Raw genomic sequence first — 25,164 nt, forward strand, 5'->3', positions numbered from 1 at the left:
CTGACGTCAGTGCGCCAGGGGTATAAAGGCTCCACCCGACGCTATTTTCTTCAGTCTTTCTTGCCGTGCAGTGCCTGAAGCAAAAGCAGTTGGCAAGTGCCGGTCGGCCGACTCCTGTGGATTTCCAGAGTTTTTTCAGACTGAAGTTTTCTTCATAAAGCGAAGTACCCCGTTGGGGAAACTTTTTTCTTGCTCCAGACCGATGTCAGAAAAAGTTAATAATTGTATTTCTTGTGGGAAGCAAATACCTTATAAGGATTTTCACTCTTACTGTATCCCTTGCCTAGTCCCCGACCACGGCGTAGCTAGTTGTCGGTTTTGTGCCAGATTTAACCAGTGCACTATTAAGCGTCGGTATGATTTTGCCTTTCATTATTTTGGGAGACGATTCAATTATAAAATGTCGTCTGATTCCTATCCGACTACCACAATGTGTAAAAAGCGCAAGGATAAAGACAGGCCTCCGAGGTCCAAAACAGATGACAACACTTCTAAAGAGCCAGAGCCAGTTGCCGGTTCTTCGGTCGTCAGTGAGGCGCTTTTGCAGCCCCTGACGTCGGCCACTTTGGAACCGCTTGCCGATTCCGACTCCCACGAGGAGCCGATGAGGCCTACAGAACTTCAAGGAACTGGACCTTCGGATATTGCTCCCTCAGATGGGTCCGGAGCAGCTGTGCAGGTACCGGCTTCTGAGGGAGTTTTCAGGCCTACACAACTACATGTAAAGATGGCTTCAGTATCAAAGACAAAGGCTAAGACGCCAGCAAAGACAAAGAAACAGACACAGGCCTCTACTGATCAGCCCTCCAAACCACAAAAGCAGATGCTCAAGATGACCGAAGATCTGACTATTATCAGTGGTTCCCATCCCCCTCCATATAAAAAGCCCAGGCATGAGCCAGACTATGATTCCTCAGATCAGGTTTCCATTTCTTCTGTCTCTTCCTCTGAACAGGATTACTCTTTCCCGCCTTATGAGGATTCAGATGCTGAAGATTCTATTCCTTCAGCCTCTCCTCCTGATGATTTTTCCTTTGGGGAAACCTTGCATGATATGAGAGAGCATTTCCACTGGGAGGGTCAGGAATACTCTGAATCTAAGAGAAGGCTCAGAGATTTTCTCCTTCCTCAGCATAGGCCCCTGCCTATCCCTCCAGTACTGGATGTTGTAGATGTTTTTACAGAGGCTTCCCTGACTCCTGATTCTTTTCCTCCTGCTCCTGTCAAGCCAGATGGATATTACAGGGTCCCGGACTTTCATAAGTTTTTGTTTAAGATAGGGAATCCAGGGCCTTGGAAAGATGGGGCTAAAAGATTTATACCTCTGCTACATTGTCTATTAGAGCTTTAAACTGTCAATTTCATATGTTGAAATATCAGCAATACCTTCTGTCAGTCTTGCAACAAAAAATGATGGCTGTTCCTAGTTGTGCTGATAAGAGGTACAAGATTTATTGCATGCTACCGAACAAGTGGGAAAGCATACTTTACATTTTGGTTTTGATTCTTTGGAGGCCTCTTGCAGGGTGGCTCCAACAGCTTCTTTTGTTAGAAGACATGCTTGGTTGAAAGAGCAAAATTTGCCAGATCAGGTAAAGGCTAAACATTTGGATGCTCCACTACAACATAATGTTTTATTTGGAACAAAAGCAGAGGAAGTACTAAAGAAAATGGAGGACAAAGCTAAATCTATGCAGACGGTTAAAGATTTTCTGCAGGTACAGCCACCTAGATTCATCAGAAACTGGCCAGCAAAGAACTGGTCCTTTCCGAGCTCAGCGAGACCCCAAAGGGGCAGAGATAGCCGCCCCAGAGGGAGAGCGCAGGCTCAAGTCTCTTACAAGCCTAGGCACTGGAGTGCTTCCATTCCCAGAGGTGGAGAAGAAAGGTCCCAGCCATACAGAAAACAGTCTCATTGACTCACCCCTTTCAGTCCCAAGCACTTACCTCGTAGAAGCACCTCTAGGGGACAAATGATTACGTTTTCACCAAAATTGGACCAATATAACCCAAGACAAATGGGTACCGGACGTGGTTTCAAGGGGTTACAAGTTTCATTTCCACACCTTGCCTACACCAAATGGTTGGCCAAATCTGCCAAAAAAAATCAATGGGCAGAGGCACAAAAACTAGTACAGTCCCTCATGGTCATGAGGGCCATAGAGCTGGTTCCAAACTCAGAGAAAGGACAAGGTTTTTATTCACGGCTGTTCCTGGTTCCCAGGAAAGAAAACACATGGAGACCCATCCTGGACCTATCAGTTTTAAATACATTTCTGGACACTCCAAAATTCAAAATGCTCACCTTGCAGCAACTACTACCCGTGCTGAGCAAAAAACGCTTGGATGGTAACTCTGGATTTAAGAGGCATACCTGCATTTGCCAATAAGACCGGCCTGCAGGAGGTACCTGAGATTCAAGGCTGGCTCGCAGCATTAACAGTTCTCTGCGCTGCCCTTTGGCTTATCTACTGCACCCAGGGTCTTTACAAAATGCCTGGCAACAGTAATAGCATTTTGCAGACAGAGGGGGAATTCAAATTTACTCTCATTTGGACGATCGCCTCATTCAAGCAAACAAGAAAGAACTCTTACTCCAACACCTGACATTTGTGCAACATCTTCTAAGGTGTCTCAGGTTCACAGTAAACCAAAAGAAATCAAACCTGGAACCTTCTCAACAGTTAATATTCCTGGGTGCACTTTTGAGCACAACAACCCAGATAGCTTACCTGACACCAGAAAAACAAGTGCAACTGGCTTCCTATTTCAAAACTTTGGCTACAAAGACACAGCTGACTGCAAGAAAAATTCTGCAGGCTTTGGGATTTATGGCATCCTGCTTTCTGCTAATTCCATGAGCAAGACTGCATATGAGGAAACTGCAATGGTACCTGAAGAGTGTGTGGTCTCAGCATTGCCACAGTCTGGAAACAATTATTGCAATCTTACCCTGCCTCCAGCAGGAGTTTTTTTGGTGGGCAGAGGCATGCTCCCAGAACACAGGTAAGCCCTTTTCTCCCATCCAGGATGCCTCGGACTATGCATGGGGAGCTCACATGAAAGGAAAATGCCTGCAGGGTACCTGGACAAAAAAAACAGATACACCTTCACATCAATTTGAAGGAAATGCTAGCTGTACAGAATGCCCTGACAGCATTCAAGGATCTGATCCAACCGGGACAATTGTTAATAAAGACGGACAACACTACAGTGATGTGGTACGTAAACAGGGAGGTTCCCATTCCTACCCCCTGTGCAGACTAGCCATGACTCTGTGGAACACAGCTCTGACTTTCAAGGTGATCTTACAAGCACAATTCCTGCCAGGAAAGGAAAACTCTGGCAGACAGACTAAGCAGAAATCTTCCAGATCCTCACGAATGGAGGTTGTATCCTCAAATATTCAAGATAAGAGAGATGTGGAGATGCCTGGACATAGATCTATTTGCATCCCCCCCCCCCCCCGAATTACCAACTTCAAACCTTTTGCACAAGGATTTATCACGAACAAGCATGGAAAGTGGATGCTCTGTCCTTCAGTTGGAAAAATCTTTCAGTTTATGCCTTTCCACCACTGCCGCCTCTTCCAAGGGTATTGCTAAAAGTCAAACAGGACAAGCCAAACATGATTGTTCTGGCACCAAACTGGCCTCGTCAGTTTTGGTATTCAACCCTAATAACCTTGTCACAAGGCCCACCCTGGATTTTGCCTCAAACTCCACATCTGCTGTCTCAGAAAGAAGGCCAGATACTGCATAGCCATCTCAAGACCTTGAGCTTAGCAGCCTGGCGGATCCAGGGACTAAAAACAGATCAACCCTTACCAAGCAGGTAATGGATGTCATTCTTGAAGCCAGGAGACCAAACACTAGGAAATCTCATGCAGGGAAATGGAAAAGATTTTGCACATGGAACCAGGCCCAAGGGTTTGATACAGGAACCCCAAACATTCCTCGGATTTTACAATACCTAACAGAGATGCTGCACAAGGGCCTATCTTTTTTATCTATTAAAATCCATGCTTCAGCTATTTCTGCTCATTACAATACGGACCCTCCTATTTTTTTCACATCCGTTACTAAAACAATATCTCAGAGGAGCAAAAAACTTAAGGCCTCCTAGAAGAGCACTATCCCCTGCTTGGGATCTTAACTATGTGTTGGAAAAACTAACCCTGCCTCCTTTTGAACCAGACGCCTCTATGGATATAAAGTTTCTGTCATGGAAAACAGCTCTGCTTTTAGCAATTACCTCTGCCAGACGAGTATCTGAATTACAAGCTCTCATGGCTGTGGAACCTTTCATTATTTTTCACCAAGACAGGGTTTCCCTGAGGACAAACCCCACATTTATGCCTAAGGTGGTTTCTAGAGTAGTTCTGAACCAAACTATTCATTTGCCTACTTTCTATCCTAACCCACAAAATAAAGGAGAGAGGATATTGCATTCTTTGGATATACACAGGCAGCTTCGCTTCTATTTGGACAGGACCAAGACCTTCAGAAAAACAGACCAACTGTTTGTAGCTTTTGCTGCTTCATCACAAGGAAAGGCCATCACAAAACAAACTATTTCTAAATGGATTGCACACTGCATCAGGTTTTGTTACTCTCATCATGGTAAACCAGTGCCCAGTAATGTCCGAACACATTCTACTGCTCAACAGCCTTCCTCAGAGGTGTACCAACCAAAGATATATTGGAAGCTGCTACTTGGAGCTCTGTGCATACCTTCATCAAGCACTACAACTTGCCTCTTTATTCTAAATCTAGAGCAGGCTTTGCCTCTGTAGTCCTGCAGGGCCTTTTAGCCTCGCCTTCCGTAGTCTAGCCAGCCACCCATCCATAGCTTTGGGATTCAACCCAACAGTGATGACTGCAACAGTGAAGACACACTAACATCTACATTTATGATAAGTGTACACAACTGTACTTTGTCATTGCCCCATTCTGGGCTCGCTAAGTCTGGTTCCCCTCTATGTGGTCTCACCTGGTGGCTCCACCATGAATGTTGGATCCAGTTCTAGATCATGTTTCTCATCCTTCATGGATTCCCCATCCAGACCTGGACAATCTGAAGCTCACTGCTTGGCTGCTCCAGTTCCCATGATAGTCAGGACTCCTGGTTTTATCTTCACCTGTCAAAAGGATCCTGGTGGCACATCATAAGTCTTCCACCAGAAGAGTGTACTCTAGCAAATAGAGACATTTTTCAATCTGGGCTTTGCAGCATGCCCTAGATCCTTTCACTGCCTGGTTTCTGCAGTTTTGGAACTTTTGGCAGGGATCTTTCAGCAAGGTGCCAGGTGTTATTTGTGTTTCACTGTTACAGTCATTACATTTGGGTAATCTGCTGCCAGGTTGCCCTCAGTCGGCCTGAATTCCAAAGTCTTGGGTCCTGTGTCGGTTGCTGTCTCCTCTTCCGACATCAGGTTATCAGGGGTGTAAAACGGGCAGCCGGCGCCATTTTCTTCAGTCTTTCTTGCCGCGCGGTGCCCAAAGAAGAATCATTTCGCAAGTGCAGGTCGGCCGACTCCTGAAATTTTAGAGTTTGAGTTTCAGAATCAAAGTCTTTACTAAAGCTAAGTACCCCGTTGGGGAAACTTTTTTCTTGCTCCATACCGATGTCAGAAAAAGTTAATTTTATTACTTGTGGGAAGCAAATACCTCATAAGGATTTCCATGTATACTGTATTCCTTGCCTAGACCCAGATCACAACGTGCCTGGCTGTCGGTTTTGTGCTAGATTTAACCAACACACTATTAAGCGTCTGTATATTTTTGCCTCAAAATATTTTGGAAATTGATTGAACTACCGAGAAATGTCGTCTGATAGAAATCCGACTACCAGAGTACACAAAAAACGCAAAGAAAAGGACAGACAGAAAGTCGAGGTCCAAAACCGATGACGAAGCTTCTCCTAAGACAGTTGCCGGTACTCAGTGAGGCGCTTTCGCAGGCACTGATGACCGCTATTTTTGAGTCGCAGGCCCCTACCGAGACCCATGTGGAGTCCAGCATGCCGGGAGATACTCAAATATTGGACCCACGGATGTATCTCCCTCGGATGGGTCCGGAATCGCTGAGCAGGCACCGGCTTCTGAGGGTGTATTCAGGCCTCAACATTTTCATATAAAACCGACAGCTGCAAGACTAAAGACAAAAACAACTTCTAAAGCTAAAAAACCAATGCATGAGCCACGTGCACAGGCTGCTATGCCTAAAAAACAGATGATCAAAATGGCTGAAGACCTTATTACCTTAATCAGGGTTTCCCAACCCCCTCCTGATAAGAGGCCTAGGCAAGACATTGATTATGAATCTTCAGATCAGGTTTCTATTTCTTCTGATTCCTCTTCTGATCAGGAATTATCTATGCCTCCCTATGAGGATTCTGATGCAGAGGAGTCTATCCCATCTGCATCACTTCCTGAGGATTATTCATTTGGAGAAACCTTGCATACTTTGAGGGAGCATTTTCAATGGGAGAGTCAAGATTTCTCAGAATCAAAAAAGAGGCTCAGGGATTTCCTTCTCCCTCAGCACAGGCCTTTAGCCATACCCCCTGTTTTAGACATTGTGGATGATGTGTTTTCGGAGTCAAGCTTGACTCCTTACCTCCGGCTCCCAGCAAGCCTGACATATTACAGGGTCCCTGACTCTCACAAATTTTTATTTAGAAACCCTGCTGCTGACCCTCAATATTTCACAGGGTTCAAAGGGGAGTTAAGGCCTCAACAGCAAAAAATCCTACCACCTCTGACAGAGATTCAAGGGCACTGGATAGATGGGGAAAGAAGGTTTATACATCTGCAACCTTGGCAGTTAGGGCCTTAAACTGCCAGTTTCATATGCTCAAGTATCAACAACATGTTATGGGATTGCTGAAACAGAAAATGATGTTGATTTCTGAATGTGCAGAAAATAAAGAATTGCAGGAATTATTGCATGCAGCTGAAAAAGTTGGAAAACACTCTGCAATGTGGTTTTGATTCCTTAGAGGCCTCCTGCAGGACCGCTGTTACTGGATCTGTGGTTAGGAGGCATGCCTGGCTAAAAGAGAAAAATGTGCCTGATCATGTTAAAACTAAGTTGCTGGATGCACCTTTACAGCATGATACTCTGGTATTAAGGCAGAAGAGGTTTTAAAGAAAATGGAAGACAAAGCTAAGTCTATGCAAACTGTAAAAGACTTCTTACAAGTGTAGCTACCAAGATTCAGTAGACACTGGCCTACAAAAAATTGGTCCTTTCCTGTGTCCGACAGAGTTCAAAGGGGTAAATCCAGATGCCCTAAGGGTTCCAGATACCAGGCACAAGATTCTTACAGGTCAAAGCAATGGGGTGCCTCTTCCTCCAAATCTGGAGGAGATAAAGCGCAACCCTACAGAAAACAGTCCCAATGACTTCCCCTCTGCCTTCACCAAGCACTTACCTTTTGGCAGCACCCTTAGGGGGAAAATTAGCACTTTTTTCTCAAAATTGGCAGTTAATAACCCAGGACAAGTGGGTGCTAAACATAGTATCACAGGGATACAGATTCCATTTCCATACTCTGCCAATGGCAAACTGTTGGCCGGATCTGCCAAAAAATCAATGGGCTGAGGCACAGAAACAGGTTACATCCCTCATGGATATGGGGGCTATTCAGCCAGTACCAAAACAGGAAAAAGGACAAGGTTTTTACTCAAGACTGTTCTTGGTACCCAGAAAGGACAAGGCCTGGCGGCCATTACTGGATTTATCAATTTTGAACACATACCTGGACATTCCAAAATTCAAAATGCTGACTTTGCAGCAGCTTCTGCCCATGCTGGGCAAGAATGCTTGGCTGGTGACATTAGACCTAAAAGAGGCATACCTGCATGTCCCAATAAGGGAATCGTGCAGAAGATAACCTCTGTTTCAAGGCTGGCTTAATGCATTACCAATTCTCTGCACTGCCCTTTGGCTTATCTACTGCGCCCAGGGTCTTTACAAAGTGCCTGGCATTAGTAATTGCTTTTTGCAGACAAAGAAGTATACAAATATATCCTTACTTGGACGACTGTCTCAAGCAGAGAACAAGGACATTTTCTTCAACACCTGGCATTTGTGAAAAGGCTCCTGACATGCCTAGGGTACACAAACGAAAAGAAATCACAACTGGTACCCTCTCAAACGATAACATTCCTGGGTGCAAGCTTGAATACAGCTGCCCAGATGGCTTTCCTCACGCCAGACAAACCAAGACAACTGATAACTGGGTTTTTGTTGCCATCAGTTTGAAGTAGTCTGCAAGACAAACTCTGCAGGCTTTGGGCTTCTGGCATCCTGCATCCTACTGATTCCATATGCAAGACTGCATATGAGGAAACTTCAGTGGTATCTAAAAAGTTTATGGATTCAACATTGTCACAGTCTGGAAACAATGATTCCTCTCATTCCCTGCCTACAACAGGAGTTTCTATGGTGGGCAAAGGCATGTCACCAAAACATGGGACGAGCCTTCACTCTAACCCCTGCCAGCCAAACCTTAACAGATGCATCAGATTATGCATGGGGGGCCCACCTGGCGGGAAGATGCATTCAGGGCATAAGGACCCCAAAACAAATGCATCTGCATATCAACCAAAAAGAGATGCTAGCTGTTCAAAATGCCCTGACAGCCTTCAAGGACCTACTTCATCCAGGACAACTTCTGATAAAGACGGACAACACCACGGTTATGTGGTATATAAACAAGCAGGGGGGCACAAACTCATACCCCCTTTGCAGATTAGCCATGGCACTGTGGGACACAGCTTTGACTTACCTAATACATCTTCAAGCTCAATTCCTGCCAGGAAAACAAAATACTTTGGCAGATGATTTAAGCAGAAACCTTATGGACCCTCACGATTGGAAACTAGATCTACAACTCTTCAGCATGTTAGCAAAGAAATGGGGGGAGCCCAGACATAGATCTATTTGCCTCTCCTCAAAATTATCAGTTGAAAAGATTCTGCACAAGTACTTATCACAGACAAGCATGGAAAGTGGACACCCTATCCTTCAGTTGGAAAAACCTATCGGTTTACGCCTTTCCTCCTCTGCCTCTTCTTCCCAGGGTCCTACTAAAAGTCAGACAAGAGAAACCAAAGATGATACTAATTGCCACAGACTGGCCCCGCCAATACTGGTAACCAATCCTAAGGAACTTGTCTCAATACCCAGCTTGGACCTTACCTCAAAGACCTCAACTACTGTCCCAGCAAAACAGTCATCCTACACAACTCCAAACACTGAACCTGGCACCTGTTAGTAAAGCTGTGATGGATGTCATTTTGGAAGCCAGAAGGCCTAGTACTAGAACATCTTATGTTGACAAATGGAAGAGATTCTGTGCTTGGAATCAAGCACAAGGAACTGATACAGCAGAACCAAATATTCCTCAGATATTACAATACTTGACTGAGATGCTTGACAAAGGCCTATCTTTCTCATCAATAAAAATCCATGCCTCTGCCATTTCAGCTCATTACAATACAGAGCCACCAATCATTTCTCATCCTTTACTAAAGCAGTATCTTAGAGGAACCAAAAATTGAAGGCCTCCCAGAAGAACACCAATAACCTGCATGGGACCTCAATTATGTGTTGGAAAAGCTCACCCTGCTTCCATTTGAACCAGCTGCTACTGCAGATATAAAGTTCTTATCATGGAAAACAGCTCTGCTCCTAGCAATTACTTCAGCAAGAAGAGTCTCAGAGCTACAGGCCCTCATGGCTGTGGAGCCTTTTATCATATTTTACCCAGACAGGGTGTTTCTGAGGACCAATCCTTCATTTATGCCTAAGGTGGTTTCCAGTGTGGTTCTTAACCAAACTATTCATCTGCCAACATTTTATCCAAATCCGCAGAACAAGGGGGAGAGAATTCTGAATTCCTTGAACGTATACAGACAGCTAAGATTCTACCTGAGCAGGACTAAAGCTCTAAGAAAAACTGAGCAATTGCTAGTGACATATGCTGCAGGATCAGAAGGAAAGGCTATTTCAAAGCAGACTATTTCAAAGTGGATAAGCCACTGCATTCGTTTCTGCTACTTACACCATGGGAAACCTGTGCCCAAGGGCATTAGGTCTCATTCCACCAGAGCTGCAGCTACATCAGCAGTCTTTCTCAGAGGAGTACCAACCAAAGACATTCTAGAGGCTGCTACTTGGAGTTCTGTTCACACCTTTACAAAGCATTATCATTTGCCTCTCTACTCTAAGTCCAGGGCAGGCTTTGCCACTGCAGTTTTGCAGGGCCTTATAGCCGCACCTAATGCTATTTAGCTCCAGCCTCCCATCCATAGCTTTGGGATTCTACCCAAATGTAATGACTGCAACAGTGAAACACGAAGAACATAGTACAGTTGTGTACACTTACCATAAATGTAGATGTTCGAGTGTATTCACTGTTGCAGTCCAGGTTTCCCGCCCGCCATCCCCCTTTCATTCTGGAGTTTTTCCTTCTCTATCTTGTACTCTTCTACAACCTATGTGGTGTATTTGCTTGTAGATGAAGGTAAAGTTTGTATTGATGCATGTATATATATGTATGTATATATATATATATATATATATATATATATATATATATATATGTATGTATGTATATATATATATATATATATATGTATGTATATATATATATATAAAATATATGCTAACTTTTTGGGGGCACCTGACATATCTGGGGCAAGAAAAACTAAAGAAAATGGCGTCAGCTGCCTGTTTTATACCCCTGACAACCTGATGTCATGTAAGGAGGAGACAGCAACTGACGCAGGACCCAAGACTTTGGAATTCAGGCCGACTGAGGGCAACCTGCCAGCAGATTACCCAAATGTAATGACTGCAACAGTGAATACACTCTAACATCTACATTTATGGTAAGTGTACACAACTATACTTTCTTCTACGGTCAAGGATCGATTAGCAGCAATTTCTAATTTTCATGTAGGTGATAACATGGCTTCCTTAGCATCTTCTAAGCTTTTCAAAGACTTCTTAAAAGGCATCTTTCTTCTTCGGCCACTGGTGAAGTATCCTATATCGCCGTGGGATCTTACGTTAGTTCTGCAAGCTCTAGTTTCATCCCCCTTTGAGCCTGCAGCCTCTGGATCTGCAATTTTTGTCCTGGAAGACTGCCTTTTTGATTGCCATTACGTCTGCCAGGAGGGTTTCTGAGCTTCAAGCTTTGTTGGTCAAGCCGGCTTACATGATTTTTCATTAGGATTAGGGTATCCTTGCGTACTAATCCATCCTTTCTTCCTAAGGTAGCTTCTGAGTACAGTATTGTGTACTAATCCATCCTTTCTTCCTAAGGTAGCTTCTGAGTACAGTATTGTGTACTAATCCATCCTTTCTTCCTAAGGTAGCTTCTGAGTCCAATATTGTGTACTAATTCATCCTTTCTTCCTAAGGTAGCTTCTGAGTCCAGTATTAGGTGATTAATCTCCCGGTCTTTTTCCCAAATTTTCAAAATGAGGGAGAATACAAATTGCATTTGTTGGATGTGCACAGACAGTTGCGTTTTTACCTGCACATGACTAAATCTTTTCGCAAGTCTGACCAACTCTTCATTTCCGACTCTTAATCCTTTTTGGAGAAACCAGTATCTAAGGTCACCATTGCCCGTTGGATTTCCCAGTGTATTACATTGGGATATTCTGCTATGGGTTTGTCATCGCCAGGTCATGTGAAGGCACATTCCACTAGATATATGGCTACTTTGGTGGCCTTTTGGTCCAGAGTTTTGTTAGATGACATATGCACTGCAGCTACTTGAGCTTCCTTACATACCTTCATCTCACATTATAGGTTGGACATCATATCCCGGAACAGGGCATCCTTTGGCTCTGCCATGCTGTAGAATATCCTTCCATGAGGGCCTCCCAGGTGTTTAGTAGCTGGGGACTCTGTCCCACAGGTTGAAGACCAAATGAAGGTAACTTCAGGTAAAGAAGTTATGTACTCACCATAATGTTCCGTCTGAGTTATTGCTCTTCATTTGTCTTCAACCGTTCCCTCCCTCCTATCTGGTCTGGCGACTTGAGGATGTGGTCACCACTGGGGGGGGGGGGGGGGCTCTTGCTCTCCCTTTCTGGCTTATAGAGACATTTGGCATGAGACAAGTTGTTGGGTTAGGTGTGGATGCTCAGTTAGGCAGCAAACTCTATCTGAAGGGAGAAAGGAGACAGGGGCATTGTGGGTAGGGGAGGAGCTTGGAGCTCGGATCAGATGCTGGATCATCCCAGTCGGATCTGGTAACCCACAGGTTGAAGGCAAATGAAGAGCAGCAACACAGGTGGAACATTATGGGGAGTACATAACTTCTGGGGTTTTTTTTGCTCATTTATCAAGACCAAATATTCTTGTGCCAGAGAAAGTTTTAACCATTTTTGGTTTGTGCTTTCAGTTCCTCTTCTGATAAATTGTACAACTTCAAATTGTCCACAAAACGTAAATGAGATGTCTTTAAACCAGGCTGGATTCTGGGAGTATCATTAGTGTATGGTTACAGTTAAGTAAACAGCTCAGTGCATTAATGTCAAGACAAAGCAGCAGTGGTGACAAAAGAATCCCACTGAAACATCCCCCTTGTTTTAACTTAACTGCAAAGTGATTTGCCACTGTTTTTTATAGTCACTGCAGTATAGGGTGAATGTTGTACAGCTGTAACTATTCCATTATCCATGAATGCAATATGCAGTCAAATGCTCATTTTTATTTATTTTTTATTTTTTTATTTTTTTTTTGTGGAAAGATCCAAATTTTGGGTTTCTTAAAGAAAAACGGTATGCTATATCAGTTAAATTATTACTAGGCCACAATGGTGCAGCGTTTAGCATTGTCGCCTCACAGCAAGAGCTTCTCCGGTTCGATTTTCAGCTGGAGCACCTTCTGTGTGGAGTCTGCATGTCCTCCCCACAGTCAAGTGACATTTAAAGACATGGTAGGTGCGTGCATGAATGGGTGTGCTTTCTTTGAAGGTTGGTATCGGGCTGGCACCTCGGCACCGTAAAAATCCACTGCCAATCATTAGTGGACCAGAGTTCTGCTGTGGTGACCCCTAACCGGGAAAAGCCAAAAGAGCTGGGAAAAATTGTAGAAATTTATTTAGGTTTTATCTTCCACTCCTGTTACACAAGTTCATCTCTTGTACATTATAATTACTTAAGCCACATACCTTTCCTTAATATTTTTTTTCACTACTGAAGTTTGTAATTTCTCTCTCTGAACATTATAACAGTGTTTTGTGAAGCTTAAGGAAAGTTGTTCCATTCACTTTTTTTTTTTTTTGGGAGAAAATTTTCATTCATGTAGGATTTGTTTGATTTTTAATTTATTTAAATTTTTGTCCATGGTTTCTGTGTGATTTTTCTTATCTCTATGAAGTCTGATTTTTTCATATTCTTATGAAGGCTTTTGCTGAGAAACCAAAGTTTAATGAAGTTTGTCTTTTTTTTGTTTTATTCAAAAGATATAATTGCATGTGTTTTGTACCTTTTGTTCTTGGGCATTTAGTGAAAATTAACCCTATGATATCTCAGATCTACAACTGAAAGCACCCTCTAGTTGTTTTTGCCCCATGTACAAATTTAGACTATGATCTTTACAGTTTGTGAATTTGAATTCACGTGAACAGACAAAAGGTATCCATCATTTTTAAATCTGTAATCCACGTAGGCATTTTTTTCCACTAGCTGGGTCATTGGCATGGCCTTAAACTTTCACAAGAACCATCAGCTTAATCCTGCAGTTGAAGATGCAAAAGGGGGAGAAGCTGTTATCCTCTGCATTCAAAAAGCTTGTAGTTGATGAGCAGGTCTCAATGCGCACCAAGGAACCAGTGAGAGGGTCCTCCATGCCTGAGGTAGCCTTTAAGGAACCAAGAAAAGGTCTTGAAAATTCTCCCGTCTTTGGAGTTATGCTCTACCCCTAACCCACTGTGAACCTGGACAGCCTTCTACAGTAGAGGTAGGGCCTCATCACTACAGCTTCCTATTACAATTCTAGCCAATCCCAAAAGAAGAAAATACTTTTTTACCTTCCTTGAAAGTCTAAGTAACAGATTTGCCTGCTCCAGTGCTGGTAAAGTGACCAAGTAGGATGATCCTGCAGTCTTGACTCTAAGACCTCTGGACCCTTGAACGAGGGCCCAGTTTTCCCCAGCATACCACTTAGAAAGGACCACTGAGTTCTAGACGTGTTCACTCTCGGCAGTTTTTTGCACTTATTTCCTTTCCCAGCAGGCGCTTCCTGATGTACCAGTCCACCGGAGTGGATCTATTGGGAACAGCCCAGACATTACTACTCCAAGGGCTGTAGAGCCTGCCACTTTTTTGGAAAGAGGTTAGGACTTTTACTGACTTCTTTCTTTTCCAAAATAAATGAACACGTTCTATTGTGTTTTAGATGTCTACAACTGCAAACTGTACCTTAATTGCCTTCAGTTTCAGGTGGTCTCCCTGGAACATCTCTTGTAGGTTACCTAGTAGGTATTGCTGGCCAGGATGGATGTCTTTTGGTAGATAAATTTGGGGCATTGCAGGGTATTCCACCAGAGTCTTTTGGATGGGCATCACTTCCACTACAATGTGTAAGGAGATGGGCTTTCTTCAGTATCCAAAGACTTCTCCAAGGTGTTGGCTGTTGCCTTGTAGGATATCCCTCCAGTCTGCTTTGTGTGGGCATTATGTTCAGTGTTAAGTGGTAGCATTTGAGCTTTCTTTATTGACCACTTTTGCCATGGTGTTGGAAATGGTGAAAGTCTTACCGAAGCATCTCCACATATTCCTTTATTCAGTAGTGCCATTCAGGGGTTTACTGGTAATGTTCATTTGATGGTGCTGTCCTGTTTGCAGTCCCTGGAGATTACCGTAGATTGGTAGAAGTTTTATGAGACTGCTTCTTAAGATAGCCTTTACTGGGGCTGAGCTGGACAACTTATCAGTTGTTCCTGCCATTGGAAAGGACTCGGGAGGTCATGGTCTTGGCTGACTGTGTGAGGATACAGACCAAGGACCAGATTCTGTGCAGCACTCGCATCCTCAGGCATGCAGAAATTACTAAAGACATTACTACGATAATAGCAGGCATCAAGTTGAGAGCGTGTCAAGTGGATTGTATGTCAGTGGCTTCACAGTCAGTTCATGCTCGTAGGCTGCCTGGCCTCCGATCCCTCTGCTAGGTCTTGGAGTGGTTGAGAGTTACCACCAGTTTTCTAATGGATATTCTTTTTTGCAACTAAATAATCACAGGTTCTGTTTCTTACAATTCTTACTTACCTCAAAGGCTGTGGAACCCTCCCCCCAAGAAGTTGAGCCTCTTTTTGGGAAAAATGTTCTGTAAGGCCCCTCTTTCTGGGCTCTATGATATGCAGTCCTGTTGCTCTTTCAACATTGTGCTTATTTCTTGAGATTTGAGATTTAGTCCATCCAGGGGACCCAGCAAGGAAAGTACCTAGTTTTGGACATGTTAGACACATTTGCACCATGTCTTAACATGTATTAGTTGACATATGCGAGGATCCTCTTTGATAGACATAGCCCCATCCTTTGCTGATGAGCATCTCTTCCATTATCCTTGACTGCTGGAGATTTCTGTAAACTAGGTAAGTGTTTAATTGTATGTTAATTGTTAATAATGTCTTTGCCAAGCCTTAATCATTTCTTGATTTGCAGAAAACTACTCAGTAGTGGCTTGGAGAATGCACATTCTTGTATACGCTGCACCTTTACACCATGATATTTGATTTTGGCACACAAATGTCCCTAAATGCAGGATCTCCCAAACTGATCAGATTTAACCTAAACAAGAGCCATTAAAAAGGACCTTATTGTGATCTACTGATAAAGTAGATGCTTAACACACACACAGACACACACAAACTTTTTCTTGCCTTATCTTAGGTGAAGAATCCATTTATCTTTCACATATTGGGAGTATATTGACTTCAGAGTAGTTGGAGAGGTAATTCTAACTTAATGGTCATAAAAGTGTAGGAGGAGGAAATAAATTGGCACTACTTTCACACACAATACCATGTTCGTTTCTTTCCATGTGTGATCAGGACCCATTAGATAGTTAAGCAGTTTGCATAGTTGTATATCATTAGGTTCATTTTGGATTTAGTATTGACTGGTATAGGATTTATCTGGTTGAGATACCTATTTTCATCATGTATCCTCTAAGTGAATATCCTAACACCCCCTCCACCAATGTCTGTGTTTTTTTCTTTAGCTCACAAGAAGATGAAGATGTTGCTCTTGCACAGGCTTTGGCTGCCAGTGAACAAGAAGAAATCCAGCGACAACAGCAGCGGCAGGTGTGCTGCAGTGTGAAATAACTAATGTTTCAAGAGCAAGTCCTCCCCACTGCCATGTGGGACAGGTTAGATACAGACTGAGAAGTTCAGAGTATGTGCTACTATCTGAACACAATTCATTTTCTGGCTCTGAAGACAGAGTGTTGTTTGGAATTGAGGATGTTCTTCATCTCACATTGCTGCAGTCCTTACATATGGGTAGTCCGCTGTCCTCGGTCGGCCCGAATACCAAAGTATTAGGCTGACGTCGGTCAAGGCGCTTAAAACTGACATCAGGACGTCAGGGTACAAAAGCGCATGACCAACGTCATTTCCTCAGTCTTTTTTGCCGCATGGTCCGATGCAGAAGCAGCGTTGCAAGTGCCGTTCGGCGTTCTGAAATTTTTCGAATTCGGAGTTTCAGACCGAATCCAAGTTGGCTAAGTACCCGTTGGGGAATATTTTGTTTTTCTTGCCTCAGTGTTTTACGGATGTCAGAAAAAGTGAATAACTGTATTTCTTGTGGGAAACAGATACCGCATAGGGATTATCATTCTTTGTGTATTCCTTGTTTGGGGCCTGAGCACGGCGTTGTTGGGTGTCGCTTTTGTGCTAGGTTCAATAAGCGCACTATTAGCGAAGGTTAGATTGTGCTAGGCTGGTCTTTGGGAAGCGGTGCAATTATAATATGCCGTCGGATTCTCCGGCGCCCGCTTCTCCGAGGACGCGCAAAGACAAAACAGTTAAACCCAGGCAAGATGAGTCGTCCTTTCTGGACGCGGTTCTTTAGAGGCTTCAGTGGCACCGGTGGTTCCGACGGAGACTTCTCTGGAGTCTCAGGGGGAGACTTTGATTTTGCAGGAGGTGGTCTCTCAGGAGGCAGGTCAGGCTGAAGGGGCTTCTCAAGTTACTGTACTCCCCTCCTTCCTAGGGTGGTTAGGCCTTCTTCTGTTTCCAAGGCTTCTCCCAGAGGCAGGCCAGTTTAGCTTCTGTTGGTGTCACTCCTAGTTCAGCAGGGTCTGTGCCTAAGAAGCACATGCTTAAAATGGCAGAAGATTTGATTACTCTGATTAGAGGTTCTTTGCCCCTCCTGATAAGAGGCCTAGGGTGGAGCCAGAGTTGGGAAGTTTTGAGCAGGCTTCGATGTTTCAGAGTCTTCAGCTGAAGACTTGCAGGAGTACTCTCCTTATTCTGATTCTGATGCAGATGATTCCACTCCTTCTGCTTCTCCTCCAGAGGATTTTTCTTTTCAGAGACACTTCATTCTATGAGGGAACATTTTAAGTGGGAAGGTCAGGACTTCTCTGATTCTCAGAAAAGGCTTAGGGAATTTTTGCTGTTACCCCAGCATAGGCCCTTGGCTATACCCCCGGTTCTGGATGTTGTGGAAGATGTGTTTGCAGAGGCTTCACTTAATCCTGATTCTCTGCCTCCTGCTCCTGTTAAACCGGATAGGTATTATAGGGTGCCTGAGGCTCATAAATATCTTTATAAGAGTCCTAGGGCGGACCCAGAAACTATTAGTCAGGGACCTAAGGGTGTCAAGGCCTCTGTTGTAAAAATCCGGTTCCTCTAGATAAAGAAGCCAGAGCTTTGGATAGATGGGGAAAGAAGGTCTATACATCTTCTACCTTAGCTATGAGGGCTTTGAATTGCCAGTTTCATATGATGAAATATCAAAACTTTCTTCTTTCTCAATTGAAGTCTAAGGTGGATGCTCTGGCGGAAGGCATTGAGTGTAAAGAATTACAAGATTTGGTGCATGTCTCTGAACAGGTGGGTAAGCATTCATTACAGTGTGGTTTTGATGCTGTGCAGGCCTCGTCTAGGGTGGCTGCCACTGGCTCAGTTCTTCCAGAGGCACGCCTGGCTGAAGGATCAGAATTTATCTGACCATGTTAAGACAAGGATTTTGGATGCTCCTTTGCAGTCTGATGTGTTGTTTGGTTCACCTGTGGAGTCAGTCTTGAAGAAAATGGAAGACAAGGCTAAGTCTATGCAGGCTGATAAAGATTTTTGCAAGTTCAGCCTCCAAAGTTTAGTAGGAATTGGCCTGCTAAGGGGTGGACGTATCCTTCTTATGATTCTCAGTCTAGGGGTAGATCTAGACGTGGTAGGGGCAGAGCTCAGAGTTCTTTCAGACCTAGAACAGGAAGTTCACCTGCACAATCTTCGGTGAGGGCAGGGGCCAGTCCTTTCGTAAACAGGCCCAATGACCTACTTTTCAGCTGCCAGATCCTTCTTGCCTGGCAGCACCTTTGGGAGGAAGGTTAGCACTCTTCAAGGAAAATTGGATGTTGATTACCCAAGACAAATGGGTATTGGATATCATTCACCAAGGTTACAAGTTTTATTTCCATACCTTGCCTCCTTTCAAAGGCATGCCGGATGTTCCTCCTCAGCAAAGACTAGAGGCTCACAAACAAATTTCTCTACTACTTCAAATAGGGGCCATACAACCGGTCCCTCTGCCAGAAGTGGGCCTAGGATTTTATTCTCGCCTGTTTCTAGTACCAAAGAAAGGAGACACGTGGAGACCAATTTTGGATTTATCTATCCTCAACACATATCTGGACATTCCCAAGTTCAAAATGTTGACGTTACAACAGCTTTTACCTCTGCTGGGGAAAGATCACTGGATGGTGACTCTGGATCTCAAGGAGGCTTACCTTCATGTTCCTATCAGGCCCAGTTGCAGGAAGTATCTGCGTTTTCGGGCTGGGACTTCACATTATCAGTTCTCTGCATTGCCCTTTGGCTTATCTACTGCGCCCAGAGTGTTCACGAAGGTTCTGGCTCCAGTGGTAGCTTTCTTCAGGCTAAGAGGAATACAAATCTATCCTTATTTGGACGATTGCCTGATTCTGGCACAAGAAAAGGACGAACTTCTTCATCATTTACAGTATGTGATGGCAGTGTTAAGATGCCTGGGGTATTCTGTGAACGAAATAAAGTCCAGTCTAGTACCCTCTCAGGACATGTGCTTTCTGGGTGTGAGACTGAATACAGCATCCCAGATGGCCTTTTTGACCCCGGACAAACAAAAGAATCTTTCTCTCTACTTCCGCCAATTGTCTCGTCAGTCCAGGCTGACTGCAAGGACAGTCCTTCAAGCCTTGGGGTTCATGGCATCTTGTATTCTGGTACTTCCCAATGCCAAACTGCATATGAGGAAGCTACAATGGTATCTCAAGAATGTATGGACATAGCACTGCCAAGATTTGGACACTGTCATTCAGATAATACCTTGCATTCAAAAGGAATTTTTGTGGTGGGCTCAGGAATGTCACCTAAACAAGGGACTCTCTGTGACCCGGCCAGAAGCGAGTCAGATTTTAACGACAGATGCCTCAGACAAAGCTTGGGGAGCTCATCTAAATGGAAAATGGGTGCAAGACACGTGGCCTGCCAGACTTCAACATCTACATATCAACTTGAAGGAGATGTTAGCAGTCCAATTTGCATTGATAGCTTTCAAGGATTTACTTCTTCCAGGGCAGGTGTTGATTCAAACAGACAACACAACTGTCATGTGGTACATCAACAAGCAAGGGGGAACGCATTCTTATCCTCTATGCAGACAAGCAATGGTTTTGTGGGAGACTGCTCTCAGTTTACAGCTAAATCTTCAGGCAAGGTTTCTGCCAGGAGCACAGAACTCCTTAGCAGATGTGTTGAGCAGACAAATTATGGATCCCCACGAGTGGAAATTGGATCCTCATGTTTTTCACTGATTGATAGTGTTATGGGGAACTCCAGACATAGATCTGTTCGCTTCTCCACTAAATTACCAGCTGCCAAAGTTTTGCAAAAAAAGGTTTCATCCCACAGCTTGGAAAGTGGATGCTCTCTCATTCAATTGGAGCAATCTTCACGTGTATGCCTTTCCACCTCTGCCTCTCCTCCCAAAGGTACTCCTGAAGGTCAGACAGGACAAGCCAAACATGATTTTAATAGCTCCAGATTGGCCTCGACAACACTGGTACCCATTACTGAGAAGTCTGGTACGGGAGCCTCCATGGCCTTTGCCTTCGATTCCTCACCTGCTGTCTCAGGAGAACAGTCATTTACTCAATGTCAAACTTCATTCTCTACATCTGACAGCCTGGCATATTCTGTTTTAAACCCTGGAGGGTCTCAGCTTCCACAACAAGTTTTGAATGTTATTTTGGAGGCCAGAAGGCCTAGTACAAGGAAAGTTTACGCAGATAAATGGAGGAGATTTTTATTTTGGAGTACAGCAAAGGACTTTGATGTTTCTAAACCTAATTTAAGTGTTGCGCTTCAATACCTTACTGAGTTATTGGACAAAGGTTTGTCCTTCTCTCTATAAAGGTTCATGCTGCAGCAATTTCTGCTCACTATGACTGTGACCCACCATTATTTTCTCAGCCTTTGTTTAAGCAATTCCTTAGAGGGTAAAGAATATAAGACCCCACGTAGAGCTCCTACTCCTGCTTGGGATCTCAATTTTGTGTTGGAGAAACTCACTCTACAACCTTTTGAGCCTGCAGCATCTGCAGAGTTGAAATATTTATCATGGAAAACTGCTTTTTGTTGGCCATTACCTCTGCGAGAAGGGTTTCTGAATTACAGGCCCTTATGGCAGTTGAGCCTTTCTTAATTTTCCACAAGGATAGGGTGTCTTTGCGTACTAACCCTTCTTTTATGCCTAAAGTGGTTTCTAGTGTGGCTTTAAACCAAACTATTCATTTGCCTACTTTTTATGCAAACCCCAAAATAAAGGGAAAAGATTTTGCACACTTTGGATATACACAGACAGTTGCGATATTATTTGAGCAGAACTAAAGGGTTCAGGCAGTCTCAGCAGTTGTTTGTTTCTTTTGCTTTGGGTTCTCAGGGCAAACCTGTTTCAAAACAAACTATTTCTAAGTGGATTGGTTTTTGTATTGCTTTCTGTTATTCCCATCATGGTAAGGAGATTCCAGCTGGGATTAGGCCTCATTCCACTAGGGCTACTGCCACTTCTACAGCTTTTAAGGGGTGGCTACTAAAGATATTTTGGAAGCAGCTACTTGGAGTTCAGTGCATACTTTCTCTAAGCATTACCACCTTCTGCTTTACTCTAAATCTAGGGCTGGATTTGCCACTGCAATTTTACAGGGCATTTTGGCGGCTCCTAATGCTTTATAGTTTTGCCATCCTCCCTTACCTCTGCTTTGGGATTCTACCCATATGTAAGGACTGCAGCAATGTGAGATGAAGAACATAGTACAGTTTTGTACCTACCATAAATGTAGATGTTCGAAGATCCACATTGCTGCAGTCCAATTTACCCTCCCTCCTTCCCCTCTGTTGTTGAAGGTGGTGGTGGTGTGTTGTACATATTGTAAATATGGTTAGTGCACGGGTGGTTGGTTAGTTTTGCTGGTTTTTGGCTTTGGCCTTTCTTGTTAGGGCCTTCTGACATCTGGGGCAAGAAAAGACTGAGGAAATGACGTCGGTCATGCGCTTTTGTACCCTGACGTCCTGATGTCAGTTTTAAGCACCTTGACCGACGTCAGCCTAATACTTTGGTATTCGGGCCGACCGAGGACAGCGGACTACCCATATGTAAGGACTGCAGCAATGTGGATCTTCGAACATCTACATTTATGGTAGGTACAAAACTGTACTTTTTCTATTCTTCCTGTTATCTGACATACATTTGTTCAGATTTTCATACCACTTTTAAGCTCTGTCGATGAGGCACTAACTTTTGCTATGAATTAGCAGGGTAGCAATTTGGCAGGTTCATTTCATTGAGTAGTATGGAATGTAAATATAAGGGGGTTGTTGAAGTAGAGAAATGGTGCTGTCTTTATCCTGATACACAGGCTCCGAGTACAGAAATATGAAATTGTACTGCCCTGTTGAGGAAGAGCATTTGGAAGTTGCATGGGGGATCTGATGTCTAATTTGAGGTGAATGATCACTTGGCTTGGGGCTGGTTCATGCATTATAAAGGATTTACTTTGATTCTTTTGTACAGCCCTTTTCCAGAAATGTTGCAGTTTACCATACTTATCCTCTCTACTGGGATCCAATAGAAGAAAATGGAGCCCTGTACTGAAATAAGCAGTTATTAATTCTGTTTAATTTCAACAACAAAAAAACTTTTGCCCCCCCCGTTCACTACCTTATTTCTCTCATCCTTCCCTATCCTCCATTTTCCTTTAGTTATAAGTCTAAATTGTCTTTCATGAGCAGATGTTGGCTTGCCAAAAGGTTATACATTCAAATTACCTACCTTTTTCTACTTATCAAATGTTGAAACTTGATACAATTTGTTTGCATGTTATAAATCTTAAGTTTCTTAAATGTATCTCACTGGGGCTCTGCTGAAAGAGGTCATTGTTTTTTGTCCAGTAAAACTAACCTAGTTAAAGAGCAAATAAGTAAAATACCTAATTCCTTGCTGGGAGAGACCTTCATTAATGCCTGATGTTAAGTTGTCTATCTCGCCTTCATTCTTGCTGGATGGGTTCGGAGCCGACCTCGGCTCCGACTCGGCCACTCTAAAAGCTCGAGAGTTGGTTCCACCGGCTCGAGGCCCCCTTATATCCCCACAATGCCAGGCGTGAATTACCTCAGATCTCGTTTGCCGCTACAGCGATCGAGGTGTTGTTTTTTCTACCGGCTCAGGTCAGTTGTATTAGATCAGTTTAATTACTGTTTAAACCCCTTTTAGCTTAGCTTTTTCTTCTTTAACTATAGTGTAGTGGATATTTATCCTTTCTACCCTTATCCAGCCCCTTTCCCACAAGAACTGATAAGTTCTTTCCTTAGGCCTTCGGGCCCTTCCATCCCTAATAGTGGTGTTTGTGTTTTTGTAGGGATTTATTTTATATATAAACTAACTATTTTCTTTAGCCTTTAGTTTAATTTCCCCTTTTTTTCTGATAGTGTAATCGGTGTGTGTGTGTTTTGTGTGGTGGTTACACTTCGGTTCCTTGAAAATGTCCAAGGATTCAAAGGTCTCAGGCTTCAAGAAGTGTGACTCGTGCTGTCAGAAAATGTCTCTGACAGACGGTCACACTTCTTGTGTGTACTGCCTGGGACCTTTACACACCTGCAGGACTCTTGTGCTGTATGCCATGGCTTCAGCCCTAGAGTCCTGCAGGAAAGAAAGAACAAACTCATCCTAAGGGGTTTGCTCAAGCCTGAAGGTTCCCTAGCTGCATCCTCGGGAAAACCTTCCAAGGCTTCTAAGACCTCGACTCCAGTTTCTGAGTCGAGGCCTAAGGCTTGAAGCCTACTGCTACATCGGCTCGGTTGGAGCCGATGAGTCTTTACAGCTTCTGTGGTTCCCTCGGCTCCGGCTGGAGCCGAGGTATTGGAAATTCCTGGGTCGGCTCCGATCAGACCTTCGGAGCCGACATCTAGAAAGAGGTCTAGGTCACCTCCCTTGGCTCCGTTCATTCGGCTCCAGCGTCTCCCTTGCTGTCTGAGCGGGCCATAGGTCTCACTCCTCTAGGTCATCGAGGCTTTTGGATCATGACCTTCAGAGGGTAGTGAGTCGACTTCTAAAGTCCGAGGCACTGGCCCAAATGCTTCAGAGCCCGACTCATCAGTCGATGCTTCAACCTTTCCTCTAAATATTCCTCCTCCGACTCCTTTGAGCTCGGGCGGGCGTCTCGAACGGAGACTGTGGTAGCGTCGAACCGATACACTTGTCTTCGGTTCCGTCTGCCGACTCCGATTTCTTCCTTTGAAGAATCTCGGCGGACTTCCCTCGTCGGCTCGAGGGGTGAGTGGCATCGGACCCTTGTCAGACCCGCTCTCCCTCTCGGTGCTTCGGCTGGTGAGTTCGGCTCCGACATCGACCTCGAGCCATCTCTGTCAGTGCCGAGGGAGGTTCTCAGCTTCTCGGAGCGGGGATCTCTGGCTCTGCCTGACAGGGGTGCATTCGAGGTCATGCGGAGTGTGTTGGAACCTGGTTCAACTCCACAGTCGGCTCCGTCCGCCCCTCCCTCTTCGGTGCCTCAGGTGATGTCTACTCTCTCCCTCATCCCTGACCGCAGAGAGCCAACTCTTCAAGAATCCCCTGTGGGGATTTCATCCTCTTCGAGGCCTCTCCTGATTTGGCAGGGGAGGCCCCTAGGAAGAGAAAGTGTAAGAGGAAACACATAGACTCACCTGAGTCTGTCACCTCTGACACAGATTTAGAGGATTCCGAGGGTTCCCCCCGTTCCCCTTCTGAAGATGTCTCCTTTGCAGACATTCTAGAGATCCTCAAGCAGAGGGAAATTGGCCAGCCCTTAACCCTTCGGAGGATGAATCTGTGTATCTTGAGGCGTTTGGCTCTCGCCTTCCACCTCCTGGGTGTCCCCCTTTGACCCGCGCATGCAGGTGGTGGCAAGCAAAGCCTGGACGGCCCCTGACTCAGTGGATCCTACCCCAGGAGACCTTCTAAATTTATAACAGCACCCACTGATAACAATTTCTGACCAAAGGAGTTACTGTGGATGCTATGGTGGTAGCTGCTGCCACCAAGAAGGAACTAGCTGATCCTTCAGTGCCTGTCCATCCCCTAACAAGGAATCTAGGTCTATGGACAGATACGGAAGCGGATGTTTTCAGCGATATTTGCAATGCGTTAAGCTGAACTACTTATGCCATTTCACTCGTCTCCAGAGACTTGATCAAGGAAGCGAGTGAGATGTTGAAGGATCCTACAGCTGCAGGTTTTCAGGACAAGATGAACACCCAGCTGACTACCCTGAATTCTATAGCTAACTCCTCCATGCGCCTCCTTTCATATGCGGCTGATGGAGCGAGTAGAGCCGCAGGGACAGGTGTAGCCTTACGCCGGCATGCCTGGATGCGACTATGCAATTT

The 25,164-nt window shown here is 44.3% G+C and overlaps 1 protein-coding gene across 4 annotated transcripts in view; it reads left to right on the top strand.

The window, feature by feature from the left end:
• Window positions 1-25,164, top strand: part of ZFAND2A (zinc finger AN1-type containing 2A) — a 573,689-nt gene that overhangs the window by 542,800 nt on the left and 5,725 nt on the right. For 3 of the 4 annotated variants that reach the window (XM_044089765.1, XM_044089767.1, XM_044089764.1), the window contains one exon: window positions 16,260-16,344. In XM_044089765.1, the coding sequence (XP_043945700.1) occupies window positions 16,260-16,344 (85 nt within the window). Of the gene's footprint in view, window positions 1-16,259; window positions 16,410-25,164 lie in introns of all 4 variants that reach the window. The other variant, XM_044089766.1, reaches the window with a different exon arrangement.

The sequence above is a fragment of the Protopterus annectens genome, chromosome 12.part0, assembly GCF_019279795.1.
Source record: "Protopterus annectens isolate FY-2018-M chromosome 12.part0, PAN1.0, whole genome shotgun sequence".
NCBI classification, from domain to species: domain Eukaryota; kingdom Metazoa; phylum Chordata; order Ceratodontiformes; family Protopteridae; genus Protopterus; species Protopterus annectens.